Source organism: Amblyraja radiata, chromosome 1 (genome assembly GCF_010909765.2).
Source record: "Amblyraja radiata isolate CabotCenter1 chromosome 1, sAmbRad1.1.pri, whole genome shotgun sequence".
Lineage (NCBI taxonomy): Eukaryota > Metazoa > Chordata > Chondrichthyes > Rajiformes > Rajidae > Amblyraja > Amblyraja radiata.
The window spans coordinates 8,922,375-8,938,562 of NC_045956.1; the positions used below are offsets into that span (position 1 = coordinate 8,922,375).

General features: G+C 38.1%; 1 protein-coding gene across 1 annotated transcript; it reads left to right on the top strand.

Moving 5' to 3' along the window:
* Nucleotides 1-3,487: 3,487 nt before the first annotated feature.
* LOC116970800 (immunoglobulin J chain-like) lies at nt 3,488-12,161 on the top strand. Its single transcript, XM_033017321.1, has 4 exons — nt 3,488-3,699; nt 8,618-8,744; nt 9,614-9,694; nt 12,049-12,161. Exons 1-4 carry the CDS (start codon nt 3,636-3,638, stop codon nt 12,143-12,145), a joined length of 369 nt encoding a protein of 122 aa, XP_032873212.1. The 5' UTR covers nt 3,488-3,635; the 3' UTR covers nt 12,146-12,161.
* Nucleotides 12,162-16,188: the final 4,027 nt, after the last annotated feature.

Consider the following 16,188-nt stretch of genomic DNA (forward strand, 5'->3'; position numbering starts at 1 on the left):
TATGACTTGCTTTCCCCACGTCTACAGACAATGTACAAATATGCTTATACTCAACAGAAACTCCCAGAAACTCTAAATGAATCAACAATCATACTTATACCAAAAACGGACAAGGATCTTGAAGACCCAGGTTCATACAGAGCTATAGCCCTCTTAAATACTGATCAGAAAATATTAACTAAGATTCTATCTAATAGATTGAGCTTAGTGATCAGTAAATTAATACATCCTGACCAAACAGGGTTTATCCCCAAACGGTATTCATTTTTTAATCTGAGAAGATTATTTAATATTATATACTCCAATAGAATCCCCAACGCAGAGCTAGCAATTATCTCGTTAGATGCTGAAAAAGCATTTGACCAGGTAGAATGGCCATATTTATTTTCGGTGATGGAAAAATTTCAACTAGGAGAGAAGTACTGTACATGGGTTAAATTGTTATATTCTAACCCAACAGCTAGAATATTAACAAACAAAATGTTATCAACTAAATTTAATCTCTCTAGAGGCTGTAGACAAGGATGTTCACTATCCCCACTATTATTTGCTCTTGCAATTGAACCCCTAGCAGAAAGCGTTAGAAACCATCCAGGAATATTTGGATACAATACTAGAGACACAAGGAATAAAATCTCCTTATATGCAGATGATATACTAATATATATTACAAAATTAGAAACTAGTATTCCAAACCTATTAAATCTAATAACTCAATTTGGTCAGTTTTCGGGATATAGAATCAATTGGAATAAAAGCGAAATCATGCCAATAACAAAATTTAATTTACATACAATACAACAATCCCCTTTTAAAATAGTTAAAGATAAATTTAAATACTTAGGAATCTGGGTAACTAAGACATATACCTCTTTATTTAAACTAAATTTCCCTCCCACACTGAATAAACTACATAAGAATATTCAATACTGGAAAACACTCCCCATTTCAATGCTTGGGAGAATTAATGCTATAAAAATGATTTTTTTACCGCAACTACTGTACCTACTTCAATTAATTCCGATATATATCCCAAAAGCTTTTTTCAAAAAAGTCGACTCCATTGTTACAAGTTTTGTCTGGGATTATAAGAATCATAGAATAAGTAAAAAACACTTATGTAAATCAAAGATAAATGGAGGTCTGGCTTTGCCAAATTTCTTATTTTATTTTTGGGCAGTCCATATTAAAAACATGAATTTTTGGCTGGAAGAAATGGACCAACAACCAGATTGGCTAATGATGGAAAAGGAAGACTGTCTACCTTTTGAAATTGGACCGATCATATTTGCCCCCACAAAACAGCACAAAAAAAACTATAAAGAAAACCCCATAATACATAGTGGAATACGAATTTGGAAACAAATAAAAAAAGATTTAAAATTGAATAATATACCACTCTGCCTTCCCATTGTAAATAATCCTTTGTTCAAATCATCCTTTATGGACAAAGGTTTCACACAATGGAAAAATCATGGAATCAAAAATATAGGACATCTTTATGGGAAAGGTACTTTTCTTTCATTTCATGAGTTACAACTGAATTATGGACTGCACTCAAATAATTTTTTCAGATATCTACAAATTAGAGATTATGTTAAATCTAATACACAAGTTTACAAGAATAGGGAATCAGAAATTCTTGATGAATGTCTGAACAAGCATCCTAATACTGAAAAACTAATAGCTTATATTTATAACACCCTACTAAATAACGAGGTACCACCGACCGAACTACATAGATACAAATGGGAAATTGAAATAGGTCATCCTATCACGAAAGATATGTGGGACGAAAGTTTACAACAAATACATCAATGTTCATTAAATGCCAGACATATTTTAATACAATTCAAGGTCTTACATAGATTACACTTCTCTAAAATAAAACTAAATAGAATTTTCCCACAAATCTCTCCTATTTGTGATAAATGTCTACATTTAGAGGCTAATTTAACACATACTTTTGCAAACTGTATAAAACTTAAACATTTCTGGACAGATATTTTTGAAATAACTTCAAAAGTTATTAATACAAAACTGGACCCAGACACAAAATTAATAATACTTGGAATATCAGAACAAAGCTTAACACTCACAACAAACCAAAGAAACTTCCTCAATTACAGTATAATAACCGGAAAAAAATTAATATTAAAATTTTGGAAAGGCCCTACAACCCCCACAATCAAAATGTGGATTACGGAAATGTCGGAGACCCTATACTTAGAAAGAATTAGACTTGTCTTAATGGACAAACAAGATCTTTTCCATAAAATTTGGGCTCCATTCATTAACTATCTGAAGGGATAGATTGGCACAGCACGAGGACCCAGCTGAAACTTGAACTCAGGAACAGATGAAAAACTATACTCTATACTTTATAACCTACGAACCTATCTCCATTGATGTATCACAGGTAACCCATTCCACCTCCCTTGTTTTTCTGTTGTGTTTTTTTTTGCTTTCTTTTTTATTTGTAACTTTCTACCCTCTCTTTTTCTCGCTTTCTATAAAAAATAAAAATACTAGAAGCAGAAGTAATTGATAATGGAAAATTTTAATAATGTATGACTGATGTATATGAAAAGTTTTTTTTCTACTATAATATGTAATTACATTGTATAATATGTCTACTTCTAATAAATAAATATAAAAAAAATAAAAAAAAAATAAAAACAGAATAAATACATATAGCTTTAAAATTACCATATCTAAAATAGACTTTAAAATTGAACTAAAAACCGACATTCAGACCGGACAGTGGCTTTGCGTTGACAGGTGCCTAGCTGTCAAAGTATGGACGAGGTTAGGTGTGTTGGTGTATGGTGTATGGGGAGGGGACACAGTCCCTTAGCCAGTCTTATTGCCTGTGGGAAGAAGCTGTGGAGCATCCTGCTGGTCCTGTACCTCTTCCCAGATGGCAGAATGGAGAAGATGTGGTGTGATGGATGATAGGGGTCCTTGATAATGGAGATGGCTCTGCGGATGCTGTGCTTCTGATAGATCTCCAACAGGAAAGGGAGTGAAGCACCAATGACCCTGCTGGCTGTCTTCACTATCCTGTTAAGTTGTCTTTGTTCATAAGCCTTGCAGCTCCCAAACCAGGAAGTGATGCCGTAGGTGTACACGGATATATGGCAGAAGCATGAGGTTTGGGTAATAACGCCTTGTCTGCCTGCATGAAGCACAGCAGCATTTCATAAGAGAAATCATCCCATAGTTTTCATGCAGGCACCAATAAACGCACTCCTGTCAGAAATGTTCAAAGCCGCTTCACAGAGATCGCTAATATTGATTTCACACAGAAAAATATTGTTGCAAAATCAATTCCAAGCTATTATTTTTACCATAACTTTTCTTTTATTTCTTTAAAACCCAGTAAATTTCTTCAATAGATTTATTTTTAGTTTCCTCATATCCCTACTGTGAGGATTCAAGTAATATTTTTAACTACTCTGCGGTTTTCTGATTTGCATTTAAAATGGAACCGAAAATAATATGAAGCTAATTAAAGGAACAAATTCAAAAAACAGGCGAAACACTTGGGTCTTTCATTTTGTTTGAGCACTCTGATCAGACTAAGTGTAGAGCCACAAGACAAAAGGAAGATCAAAGAAGGTGAAGCTCCAGTTATGAAGAACAAACAAACGATGAAGCCTTTTGCAGCAATTCTGCTTTTCACAATTCTTGCAGCAGGTGTGGTGTTTAATTATTACATTTTTCTTTGTTCAATGTGATGCGTAAATATTTCCTGTTTTCTTAGCAATAGAAACCTCAAAAGTATAAAAACAAAAAAATAATGAAGACGTTTTCTTCCTAAATAATGAGAAGCAACAACAATGAGTTGACAGTTTGTGGAGACATTGGTACAAGCATGTGCAGAAATCATTGATTAGACTAGTTGTAAATTGATTTGTGGACTGTACGAGCACTAGAGCAGCACAGTGGTGCAGCTGGTAGAGCTGCTGCCTCACAACAACAGGTTCGATCCTGACCTTGGGTGCTGTCTGTGTGGTGTTTGCACGTTCTTTCTGTGATCGCGCGGATTTCCTCGTGGTGTTCTGGTTTTCCCCACATTCCAAAGACGTGCGGGTTTGTAGGTTAATTTGCCTCTGTAACTTGTCCCTAATGTGTAGAGAGTGGATGAGAAAGTGGGATAACATAGAACGTGTGATAGTCGATATATCGATGGTCAGCATGGACTCGAAAGGCTGAAGGGCCTGTTTCCATGCTATGTCGTATACTCATGCAGTCTCTTTGCACATGAATATGATCGCCTCAGCATGCAGCGGTCCCAGTGATTTATGAATGATAACATTGTTCTTCCTGTGTATTGATCATGGGGAACAAGGACATGGCAGACCAATTGAATAATTACTTTGGTTCTGTCTTCACTAAGGAAGACATAAATAATCTGCCGGAAATAGCAAGGGACCGGGGGTTAAATGAAATGGAGGAACTGAGTGAAATCCAGGTTAGCCGGGAAGTGGTGTTAGGTAAATTGAATGGATTAAAGGCCGATAAATCCCCAGGGCCGGATAAGTTGCATCCCAGAGTACTTAAGGAAGTAGCCGCAGAAATAGTGGATGCATTAGTGATAATTTTTCAAAACTCTTTAGATTCTGGAGTAGTTCCTGAGGACTGGAGGGTAGCTAATGTAACCCCACTTTTTAAAAAGGGAGGGAGAGAGAAAACGGGGAATTACAGACCAGTTAGTCTAACATCGGTGGTGGGGGAAATTCTGGAGTCAGTTATTAAAGATGGGATAGCAGCACATTTGGAAAGTGGTGAGTTCATTGGACAAAGTCAGCATGGATTTATGAAAGGTAAATCATGTCTGACGAATCTTATAGAATTTTTCGAGGATGTAACTAGTAGAGTGGATAAGGGAGAACCAGTGGATGTGTTATATCTGGACTTTCAGAAGGCTTTCGACAAGGTCCCACATAAGAGATTAGCATACAAGCTTAAAGCACATGGTATTGGGGGTTCAGTATTGATGTGGATAGAGAACTGGCTGGCAGACAGGAAGCAAAGAGTAGGAGTAAACGGGTCCTTTTCAGAATGGCAGGCAGTGACTAGTGAAGTACCGCAAGGCTCAGTGCTGGGACCTCAGCTATTTACAATATATATTAATGATCTGGATGAGGGAATTGAATGCAACATCTCCAAGTTTGCGGATGACATGAAGCTGGGGGGCAGTGTTAGCTGTGAGGATGATGCTCGGAGGCTGCAAGGTGACTTGGATAGGTTGGGTGAGTGGGCAAAGGCATGGCAGATGCAGTATAATGTTGATAAATGTGAGGTTATCCACTTTGGTGGCAAAAACAGGAAAGTAGACTATAATCTGAATGGTGGCCGATTAGGAAAAGGGGAGATGCAACGAGACCTGGGTGTCATGATACACCAGTCATTGAAAGTAGGAATGCAGGTGCAGCAGGCAGTGAAGAAAGCAAATGGTATGTTAGCATTCATAGCAAAAGGATTTGAGTATAAGAGCAGGGAGGTTCTACTGCAGTTGTACAGGGTCTTGGTGAGACCACACCTGGAGTATTGCGTACAGTTTTGGTCTCCTAATCTGAGGAAAGACATTCTTGCCATAGAGGGAGTACAGAGAAGGTTCACCAGACTGATTCCTGGGATGGCAGGACTTTCATATGAGGAAAGACTGGATAGACTCGGCTTGTAAACGTTGGAATTCAGAAGACTGAGGGGGGATCTTATAGAAACTTACAAAATTCTTAAGGGGTTGGACAGGCTAGATGCAGGAAGATTATTACCGATGTTGGGGAAGTCCAGAAATAGGGGTCACAGTTAAAGGATAAGAGGGAAGACTTTTAGGACCGAGATGAGGAAATCATTTTTTACACAGAGAGTGGTGAATCTGTGGAATTCTCTGCCACAGAAGGTAGTTGAGGCCACAGTTCATTGGCTATATTTAAGAGGGAGTTAGATGTGGCCCTTGTGGCTAAAGGGATCAGGGGGTATGGAGAGAAGGCAGGGATGGGATACTGAGTTGGATGATCAGACATGATCATATCAAATGGCGGTGCAGGCTCGAAGGGCCGAATGGCCTACTCCTGCACCTATTTTCTATGTTTCTATGTTTCTATGTATTCCGTGACCATGAATGTGCATCTTTGGCATATACTTGACTTTTTTTTAATAAAAGTTACTAATTTTGTAATTCCTCCCAAACTTCAGCAACCACTTGAAATGAGTTTCTGCTACAGAGGTTTTAGTTTCTACTCACCATAAATTAACTCCAGATTACCGGTAGTTCCAGTGTCAATCTGTAACACATGGATCTAAAGAAAGGGAATATTAATTCCCAACTCATCAATTGAGGGGCTCAGATTCTTTATCTCCATTTAGTTATTTAAGCAAAGTGTCATAACAGGTCCTGAAGCATTCCATATTGATATCCATACCCAAGCTGATAGGACACTGCTATATTGGGCCTCCTTGACCATTAATTATGACTTTTTGAAATAAATAAAACAAAAATAAACTAAAAAACTTAATGAAAAAGATTTAAAATTCAAGTAAAATGCAATTGTTGAATATAAATGTATAAATAAATGGTCAGATTCACAAAAAATGATTGCAAATTTTAAAATCACATATAAAGCAAATTTAATAACAAAGTTCTGTTTTTTAAAACTCTACTATATTTCAAAGACTCCAAAATGCATTATTTCATGATTTAATTCAAATTGTAAAATAATTTATATAATTTATCAGAGCTCTGCTATCAGCACATTATTTTAGACGAGATAAACCAGATAACCACAAATCCGTCAGCTTAGATAATATTCCATTCCCTTTGTTTGTGATGAATGTTTATGGCATGTTGGTGTCACTGGGAAGGCCAGCACTCATCTGCCAGAAGGTACAGAGATCTGTGAAAGAGAATGACTGAGCAACTACTGTTCACATTCTATGTCCATTTAGATATCATGTAAAATCTCCACATTCGTACTTGCTACATCGCTAGGTAGCAATGTTGGTTGTGATGAGGGTGCAGAGGCTTCAGGAAAACAGGCAGGAACTGATTGTGGCAACATGTACATTTGTGCAGTTTGGTAGAAAAAATTGAAAGCCAGAGTCTTTTTAAGTATTTAAAGATTGAATGTTGCGTTAGTTAGAGGAATCTGAGTGACCATTTACATGAATTACTAAAAGATAGCATGCAGGCACAACATGTCTTGAGTTATGTTGGCTTTTTTTGCAAGAGGATTAGAGGACAAAAATACAAATGGCTTAAAACAGTTATCTAGGCTTACTGAGGCTGCACTTAAAATATTGTGTATATACCTGCCTAATTTAGGAAGGGTAGATTTGCCATACAGAAAATGCAACAATGGTTCACCAGGCTGATTCTAATGAGAGAGGTTATGTTATACAAGGTTTGATGAAACAGATTGGAACCAGGCTCTCTTACATCAATCTCTTAGATTAATGAGAATAAGAGGTGATCTCACTGATACATGTGGAATCTTTATGAGACTTGACAGGATAGACTTAGGGATTGTTTCCCTTGACTGGGGAGGCTAAAATCATTCACGTCTCAGATGATGACAAAAAAATCACCCAGAATATAATAAATGTTAGGAGTTCTCTATCCAAGGAATCTGTGGAAGAGAGTCACAGAGAGCAATAGATTTCTAGATATTAATGGAATGAGGTTGGTACAAGAAAACAATGTTGAGGGCAAAGAACGGCAATGGTCTTAACGAACAACAGAGGCACAAGTGTACGTAAAGCCGACCTGTTTCTTTTTCCTATGTCCTTAACATTTTAATAAACATTTTCTCTTTCAGAGGATCTTTAAATGGTTTTACTCATGGGTCATATAGAGCAATTTACCATTTGTAACGAAGACTTGAATAAAGTTATTATTTTCTGAATAAACCGAGGTATATTATTTAGCACAATGACACCAGCTATGTGGTAGATAGTTCTGAATTCTGTAATAAATGTTACAAAAACTAATTTCTCATTAAACTACGCTGATGGGGTCTGGGCATTCAGGGATGGTGTTTACAATCATCTAGAATTCTGCTCACCTGATTTTTCTTTCCCATCGTCTGCTCTTGCCAGCCAGTACCAACCCCAGTGCACCAATATCCTTTTATTAAAGACCATCGATCCTTTGTATATTGCTCTTATTAACAATAGGTTGAGAACATGCAGTTGATGAGCAGAACTGTCTGAACTGTATATAGACACAAAGAGCTGGAGTAACTCAGTGGATCAGGCAGCATCTCTGGAGAAAAAGGATGGATGACTTTTCGGGTTGGGACCCTTCTTCAGACTGTTGTTTCAGCTGAAGAAGTTTCCCCACCCGAAACGTCACCTATCCTATTTCTCCAGAAATGTTGCCTGACCCACTAAGTTACTACAGCACTTTGTGTCCATCTTGGGAATAAACCAACACCTGCAGTTCTTTGTTTCTATATCTTATCTTTACATTCATCGTTTTTTCTGTACTTGCAAGCCAATTAACAGCTACATTCAATTTGCGCCTGGATTTGCTGGACATTGTAACTTCCTCACTTATTATAAATGCTACTGATTCAGAAAGCTAATAACCATGTCTATTTTCTTACAGCTGATGCTGAGAGCCACCTTCTAGTTAAATCACAATGTAAATGCATGACTGTCACATCCAAAACAGTTGTTTCTGTATTGCCTAATGGGGCACGTGTGGAGCACCTCATGAGAGATATACACATTGTGTAAGTAAATGTATTTTTATATGTCAATGTATCCACATGGTTGAAAACATGAAAAGACTAATTATTGGAGACTGTAGCCAATTTTGTGCTGTGGTTCATCGAATCGTTATCACAAAAAGGAGGCAATCAATACATCAGTCAGAGTCAGACTATAACACAACCCCTAACAACCATTCTGATTCCTTGCTTGAGTTATTTCCTGCTTGCTCTGTATTCCCCGAAGGCCCTGTCTGATTTCATCTTCCTGAACCTTACATATGTTTCCTTTTAGGACTAGATGGGCTGAAGGGCCTGTTTTTTAAAGTAATGTCTAGTGACTATAAGAAGTACTAGGCCACGGAAAAGAATAGATGTATCTAATCATCTGTGAAAGACTAATCCATCCCTGAACGTCCTAACATAATGCAATACCTTTCCATTTCATTATGTGAAAGACAACTTCCTGGAATAATTTCCAAGCCACTGAGATAATCAATTTACAAGTTGACTTAAAAGTTCACTGCATATTATTTTCTGGAACAACCTTATATCATCCAAAACCGACTCAGTTTCAACTTGGTATAGTCTTTATACTGGGTGAGGTTTGTTATTTAACGTGTACAATCATTATGCAGGATGCCCTTCTTTTCTATTGCTACAGTAATTACTACTTGGCCTTAGGCAATAATCTTCAAATGATTATTTTAATTCATGACTTTCTTCCTTCAATTACTGATATTGCCTACCCACATCTACAATGATGTGGTTGGACAATCACAGCTGTCCATACTGTCAGCTGAAAGCTATCCACATGCAGAATGACTTCATGGCATTTGGCTGCCAAAATTCTGGCAATGTTAAAATGGGTCTTAATTGTTCTTTTATTGCAGAGTTCCCACGAGGAGCAGAGAGAACATTTCAGATCCAACCTCCCCTCTTCGGAACAAGTTTGTCTACAAAATTTCAGATTTGTATGATTTATATTTTTATCTCTTTTTTTTGCAATATATAATGTTTATGAAAGAACTCCAGATGCCGGAAAAATCGAAGGTAGACAGAAATGCTGGAGAAACTCAGCGAGTGAGGTAGCATCTATGGAACGAAGGAATAGGTGACCCTTCTAATTAGAGCAGGTTACAGAACACAGCCTACACATGGCATTCAAATTTTAATATGTGGTGCCATTCAGAAAAACAAAAATAAAGAGGGAAAGATTGGATTTTTTTGCCTTCCATCACAGTGGGGAATGTGGGAAATCCGTTGTGGTGGATGTTTATGTTAACATCTACGTATTTCTGTGTCTTGTAGCTTTTTTTTCCATGTGGCCGTATGGTAATTCGCATACCACTTTGGTACACGTGACAATAAAAGACCTTTGAAACTTTTATGCTACAATCAGGCCTCCTTGAGCCATTTGTGAAATTCAGTAACAACTGAATAACTCAGGCTGAACGACGGTGTCATTAGTAGAGCGGCTGTCTTCTGCTCCTGTGATCTTAGACCCAGACCTCGGCTGCTGTTTCATGGAGTTTGTACTATTTCTCTGTGACTATGCAGGATCCTGAATATTCTGGTTTCCTCCACGTTTATAAATCATGAAGGTTGGCGGATTACCAGACCATTCTCTATTACCGCTAATGTGTAGATGAGTGGTAGAATCTGAGGAAACGTTAATCGTGAATGTGGGGAGAATAAAACGGATTAGTGTTAAATAATTAGGATTTGTGTAAAAACGGATGCATGATGGTTGCTGCTGACTAGGTGAGCCAACAAACCCTTCTCCCTGCTGGTTTTCAATATGACTCCATAATTGTATGAAAGCTTCAGTTGGACATTTTGGCAAAAAGGAGATCTAAAGGTATATTCAAAATAGTTTTGGTTTTTAATATTGCCAGAGGAACCATCTTCTCAGATAAGTGAACGGGTAAAATAGTCAAAACAACTGAGGAAATCAGCAGAAAAAGACACAAAATGCAGGAGTAACTCAGCGAGTCAGGCAGCATCTCTGGAGAACATGGATAAGTGATGTTTCGGGTCAGGAGCCTTCTGCAGCCCTTCTTGTATCTACAAGGAAATTAGCAGAATGTTTTCATATCGAGGGTTATTCAGATTTGTGATACATCATTATACATAATGTGAAAGAGCAACTTCCAATAACAATAGAAACTATATTTAAAGAAGACTCATTTGCAGAGTTTGGGAGAAAAAGCTGGAAGTGGGTATGAACTTCACATTTATGTTGAGATACCACAAACACGGCAGTCTGAATGATTTCCAATGTTCCAAAGTTGTGCTCAATGGCATATTGACAATAGTGAAAGGATAACAAAATAAGTGGTGATATGTGATTTAGATTAAAACCAGAATTTTCCTAACAGTTCATGTTCTAATGGCTCAGATATAACTGATGGAAGTTTCCTTTAAATGCATAATGGGATCTTTTATTTATTTGAAAAATAATTCCAAGACAATTCTTTGTCATGTTTTCATTCATTTTGCGATGGTTTGACATATGGACGTCAGATGAAATGATAGGGAACACCTATATTTACACAGTTAAATATTTTTATGGCTTTCTTCCAATGTAAGTATGAAGGACCCTTGGTTGACGTGGGATATTGAGGCATTGGTAAGGAAAATTGAGGCATATTTCAGGTATAGGCATCTGGGATCAAGAGAATCCCTTGAGGAGTATAAGAGATGTAGGACTATACTGAAGAAGGAAATCAGGAGGGCAAGAAGAGGAACTACTGATTAGTAAGTTTGTGGAATACATCATTGATGATGATGTAGTGGATAATGAAGACAGTTATCTAAGATTACAACAGGAGTTGGATGAATTGGAGGAGTGAGCCAAGGAATTGCAGATGGAATTTAACTTTGACAAGTGCCTAATGCAAGTTAAACCTGGGCATAATGTACACAGTAAATGGTAGGACCCTGGAGAGTATTGTAGAATGCAGGGGCTTAGAGTTACACGTGCATTGTTCCCTGAAAGTGGCAACACAGATAGAAAGGGGGGGGGGATGAAGGAGTTTGGCACACTTCTCTTCATTGGTTAGGGGCATTGACTTTGGACGTCATGTTACAGTTATATAAGAGAACGAGCTACCAGAATGAGTTGTAGAGGTTGATATAGTTACAATGTTTAAAAACATTTGGACGGATAAGTGGATAGAAAAGATTCAGAGGGATAGGGGAAACTGGGCTAGCTCAGTTTGACATGTTGGTTAGCATGGGGGAGTTGGCATATTTCTGTGCGGCATAGGTCTATGACTGTGTTAATGAGAAATATATCTTTGATTGATCATATATTTTGTTGCAGCTGCAAGAATTGCAACCAAAAGCCAACTTTACCTGAAGAGCCCCAATGCAAACCCCCACCTCCCCCTGCAGACACCTGCTACGGCCGTAACATCTAGAGAACGCCAATACCGTTAAAACACCATGGGAACCAAATTGATGCTGTGTGGAATCCCAAACTCCACTGGAATCCACAGCCTACAGCGCCCTCTACTGAAACAACACATGATTCGGCCTCCATGTCAGATGTTGTTCCCACAACTACATTGTGTTTTCTTAATGCATTTTATGCTTTATATAGTTGCATTGCTTTTTTATCTTCATTGAACAAATAAAATGCTTCATTGCTTCAAAACTTGTTTTGTGCAAATCCCGTTCTTTGACTTGTAGCATCATTTCTAATTTGTCATAGTTTGCATGTACTTTTTTTGATGACAAACAAACTGAAGGCCACATGTCAATGCAGCAGACCACCACTCAGTAGGTTTTGTGGAAACGGGAAATATCTTAACATATGGGCCTGAATCCTGTTATCAGCAGCAAACCAAAAACACCCACTATTCCAGGGAATCGCTGGTAAGTAGAGTCTTCAAACGGACAGATACTCATAAGTCACAAACAGAATGCAAAAGGTGCAATTTTTGATAAGTGCTTCAAACAACATGTGGAGCACAAATGCATCAGAGAAAAGAGTCAGTGAATTTTATAAATATTTTTAAAATGTTGTTTTCAATATTCCTACGTATTCATACTTTCAAATACTTTGGAATAAACACAATCCATAAACATAAAAGTAATTCTTAACAGGCAAAAGATTATTTTAACAATAGTAAAGTTTACTTTCCCATTAAAAATTTCATTATAACTTTTGATTATATAAATAAATATGCTCGAGTTATTTTTTTCAGGGAGAATAATGTATAAATACCTTGATAATAGATCAATTGGAATGACCTACAATCACTGAGATAGAGAATTTACTCAAAGGAGGGGAATTAAGAACCAGAGGACATACGTTTAAAATGAGAGGGGAAAGATTTCAAAGCAGCCCGAGGAACCCGGGGGGGGGGGGGGGGGGGGGGGGGGGGGGGGGGGGGGGATATATGGAACGAGCTGCCAGAGGAGGTCGTTGAGGTAGATATTATAACAACATTTAAAAGACATTTGGACAGGCTGATGGATAGGAAAGGCTTAGAAGGATATGGGCCAAACACGGAGATGAGACTAGTGTGGATGGGGCATCTTGGTCGACATGGACAACGTGGGCCAAAGGGCCTGTGTTTATGCTGCATGATTGACTATATGACTAAGAGATGAACAGTGGAGGATATGGAAGAGGACATAATTAGGCACACGAACTCTGTTATCGCCCGTGTTATATTCCACATGTGTGGAGATGCTGCGAATACCCTCAAATTCATGGTGTATAATACAAAATGTCAAAAGTATAGTCATCGATGTTACAGTGAAGTACAGGTTGAAGGTGGAGTAGTGGAAAGAGCCAGGCCAGTTGTGGAGGGGGAGGGAGGGGAATTAAGGAGGCCAGAAAGAGTTAGGCCAGTGATGGAGGAGGGGGGGCAAAGGAGCTCTGACAGGGATGAAGGAGAGGGAGAGTCAGGCCAGGAAATAAGGAAGGTGAAAGAACTAGACTAGTATTAGAGGAAGAGGAAAGTGCCAGGTCAAGGATAGTAGAGGGGAGAGGATCGGAGATCCTCATGGGGTCTGTCTCCCAGGTGCAGGAAAGATGACATTTTCAATTGAAGTTTTCCTTTTCCCTGGTTCCCTATGAATTACTTAAAATCTCAAACTAAAAAGCAAAATTTAAAGGAACAACATTTCTGCATTATTATGGTGTAAGAGGCTTAGATGATGTTCACCTTATCAAGCAGGAAAAACTGTTCCAATTCCTGATTTGTGTGTTTTGAGATATGAATATTTTTAGTTTAGTTTAGAGATACAACATGCAAACAGACCCGATCAGCAAGTTTGCTGATCACACTAAAATAGGTGGTACCATGGACAGTGAAGTTGGTTATTAAGAATCACAGCAGGATCTTGATTGTCAGGATGCTGCCTGACTCAGTGGGTCAGGCAGCATCTCTGGAGAACATGGATAAGTGATGTTTCGGGTCAGGAGCCTTCTGCAGACCCTCTTGTCTCTACAAGGAAATTAGCAGAATGTTTTCATACCGAGGGTTATTCAGATTTGTGATACATCATTATACATAATGTGAAAGAGCAACTTCCAATAACAACAGAAACTATATTTAAAGAGGACTCATTTGCAGAGTTTGGGAGAAAAAGCTGGAAGTGGGTATAAACCACATTTATGTTGAGATACCACAAACACGGCAGTCTGAATGATTTCCAATGTTCCAAAGTTGTGCTCAATGGCATATTGACAATAGTGAAAGGATAACAAAATAAGTGGTGATATGTGATTTAGATTAAAACCAGAATTTTCCTAACAGTTCATGTTCTCATGGCTCAGATATAACTGATGGAAGTTTCCTTTAAATGCATAATGGGATCTTTTATTTATTTGATAAATAGTTCCAAGACAATTCTTTGTCATGTTTTCATTCATTTTGCGTTGGTTTGACGGATCGACTTCAAGTGAAATGATAGGGAACACCTATATTTACACAGTTAAATATTTTTATGGCTTTCTTCCAATGTAAGTATGAAGGACCCTTGGTTGACGTAGGATATTGAGGCACTGGAAAGGAAAATGGAGGCATATTTCAGGTATAGGCATCTGGGATCAAGAGAATCCCTTGAGGAGTATAAGAGATGTAGGACTATACTGAAGAAGGAAATCAGGAGGGCAAGAAGAGGAACTCCTGAATAGTAAGTTTGTGGACTACATCAATATTGGTGATGTAGTGGATAATGAAGACAGTTATCTAAGATGACAACAGGAGTTGGATGAATTGGAGGAGTGAGCCAAGGAATTGCAGATGGAATTTAACTTTGACAAGTGCCTATTGCAAGTTAAACCTGGGCATGATGTACACCGTAAATGGTAGGACCCTGGAGAGTATTGTAGAATGCAGGGGCTTAGAGTTACACGTGCATTGTTCCCTGAAAGTGGCAACACAGATAGAAAGGGGGGTGGGGGGGATGAAGAAGGAGTTTGGCACACTTCCATTTATTGGTTAGGGGCATTGACTTTGGACGTCATGTTACAGTTATATAAGAGAACGAGCTACCAGAATGAGTTGTAGAGGTTGATATAGTTACAATGTTTAAAAACATTTGGACAGATAAGTGGATAGAAAAGATTCAGAGGGATAGGGGAAACTGGGCTAGCTCAGTTTGACATGTTGGTTAGCATGAGGGAGTTGGGCTGAAGGGCATATTTCTGTGCGGCATAGGTCTATGACTGTGTTAATGAGAAATATATATTTGATTGATCATATATTTTGTTGCAGCTGCAAGAATTGCAACCAAAAGCCAACTTTACCTGAAGAACCCCAATGCAAACCCCCACCTCCCCCTGCAGACACCTGCTACGGCCGTGACATCTAGAAAACGCCAATGCCGTTAAAACACCATGGGAACCAAATTGATGCTGTGTGGAATCCCAAACTCCACTGGAATCCACAGCCTACAGCGCCCTCTACTGAAACAACACATGATTCGGCCTCCATGTCAGATGTTGTTCCCATAACTACATTGTGTTTTCTTAATGCATTTTTAGCTTTATATAGTTGCATTGCTTTTTTTATCTTCATTGAACAAATAAAATGCTTCATTGCTTCAAAACTTGTTTTGTGCAAATCCCGTTCTTTGACTTGTAGCATCATTTCTAATTTGTCATAGTTTGCTTGTACTTTTTTTGATGACAAACAAACTGAAGGCCATATGTCAATGCAGCAGACCACCACTCAGTAGGTTTTGTGGAAACGGGAAATATCTTAACATATGGGCCTGAATCCTGTAATCAGCAGCAAACCAAAAACACCCACTATTCCAGGGAATCGCTGGTAAGTAGAGTCTTCAAACGGACAGATACTCATAAGTCACAAACAGAATGCAAAAGGTGCAATTGGTGATAAGTGCTTCAAACAACATGTGGAGCACAAATGCATCAGAGAAAAGAGTCAGTGAATTTTATAAATATTTTTAAAATATTGTTTTCAATATTCCTACGTATTCA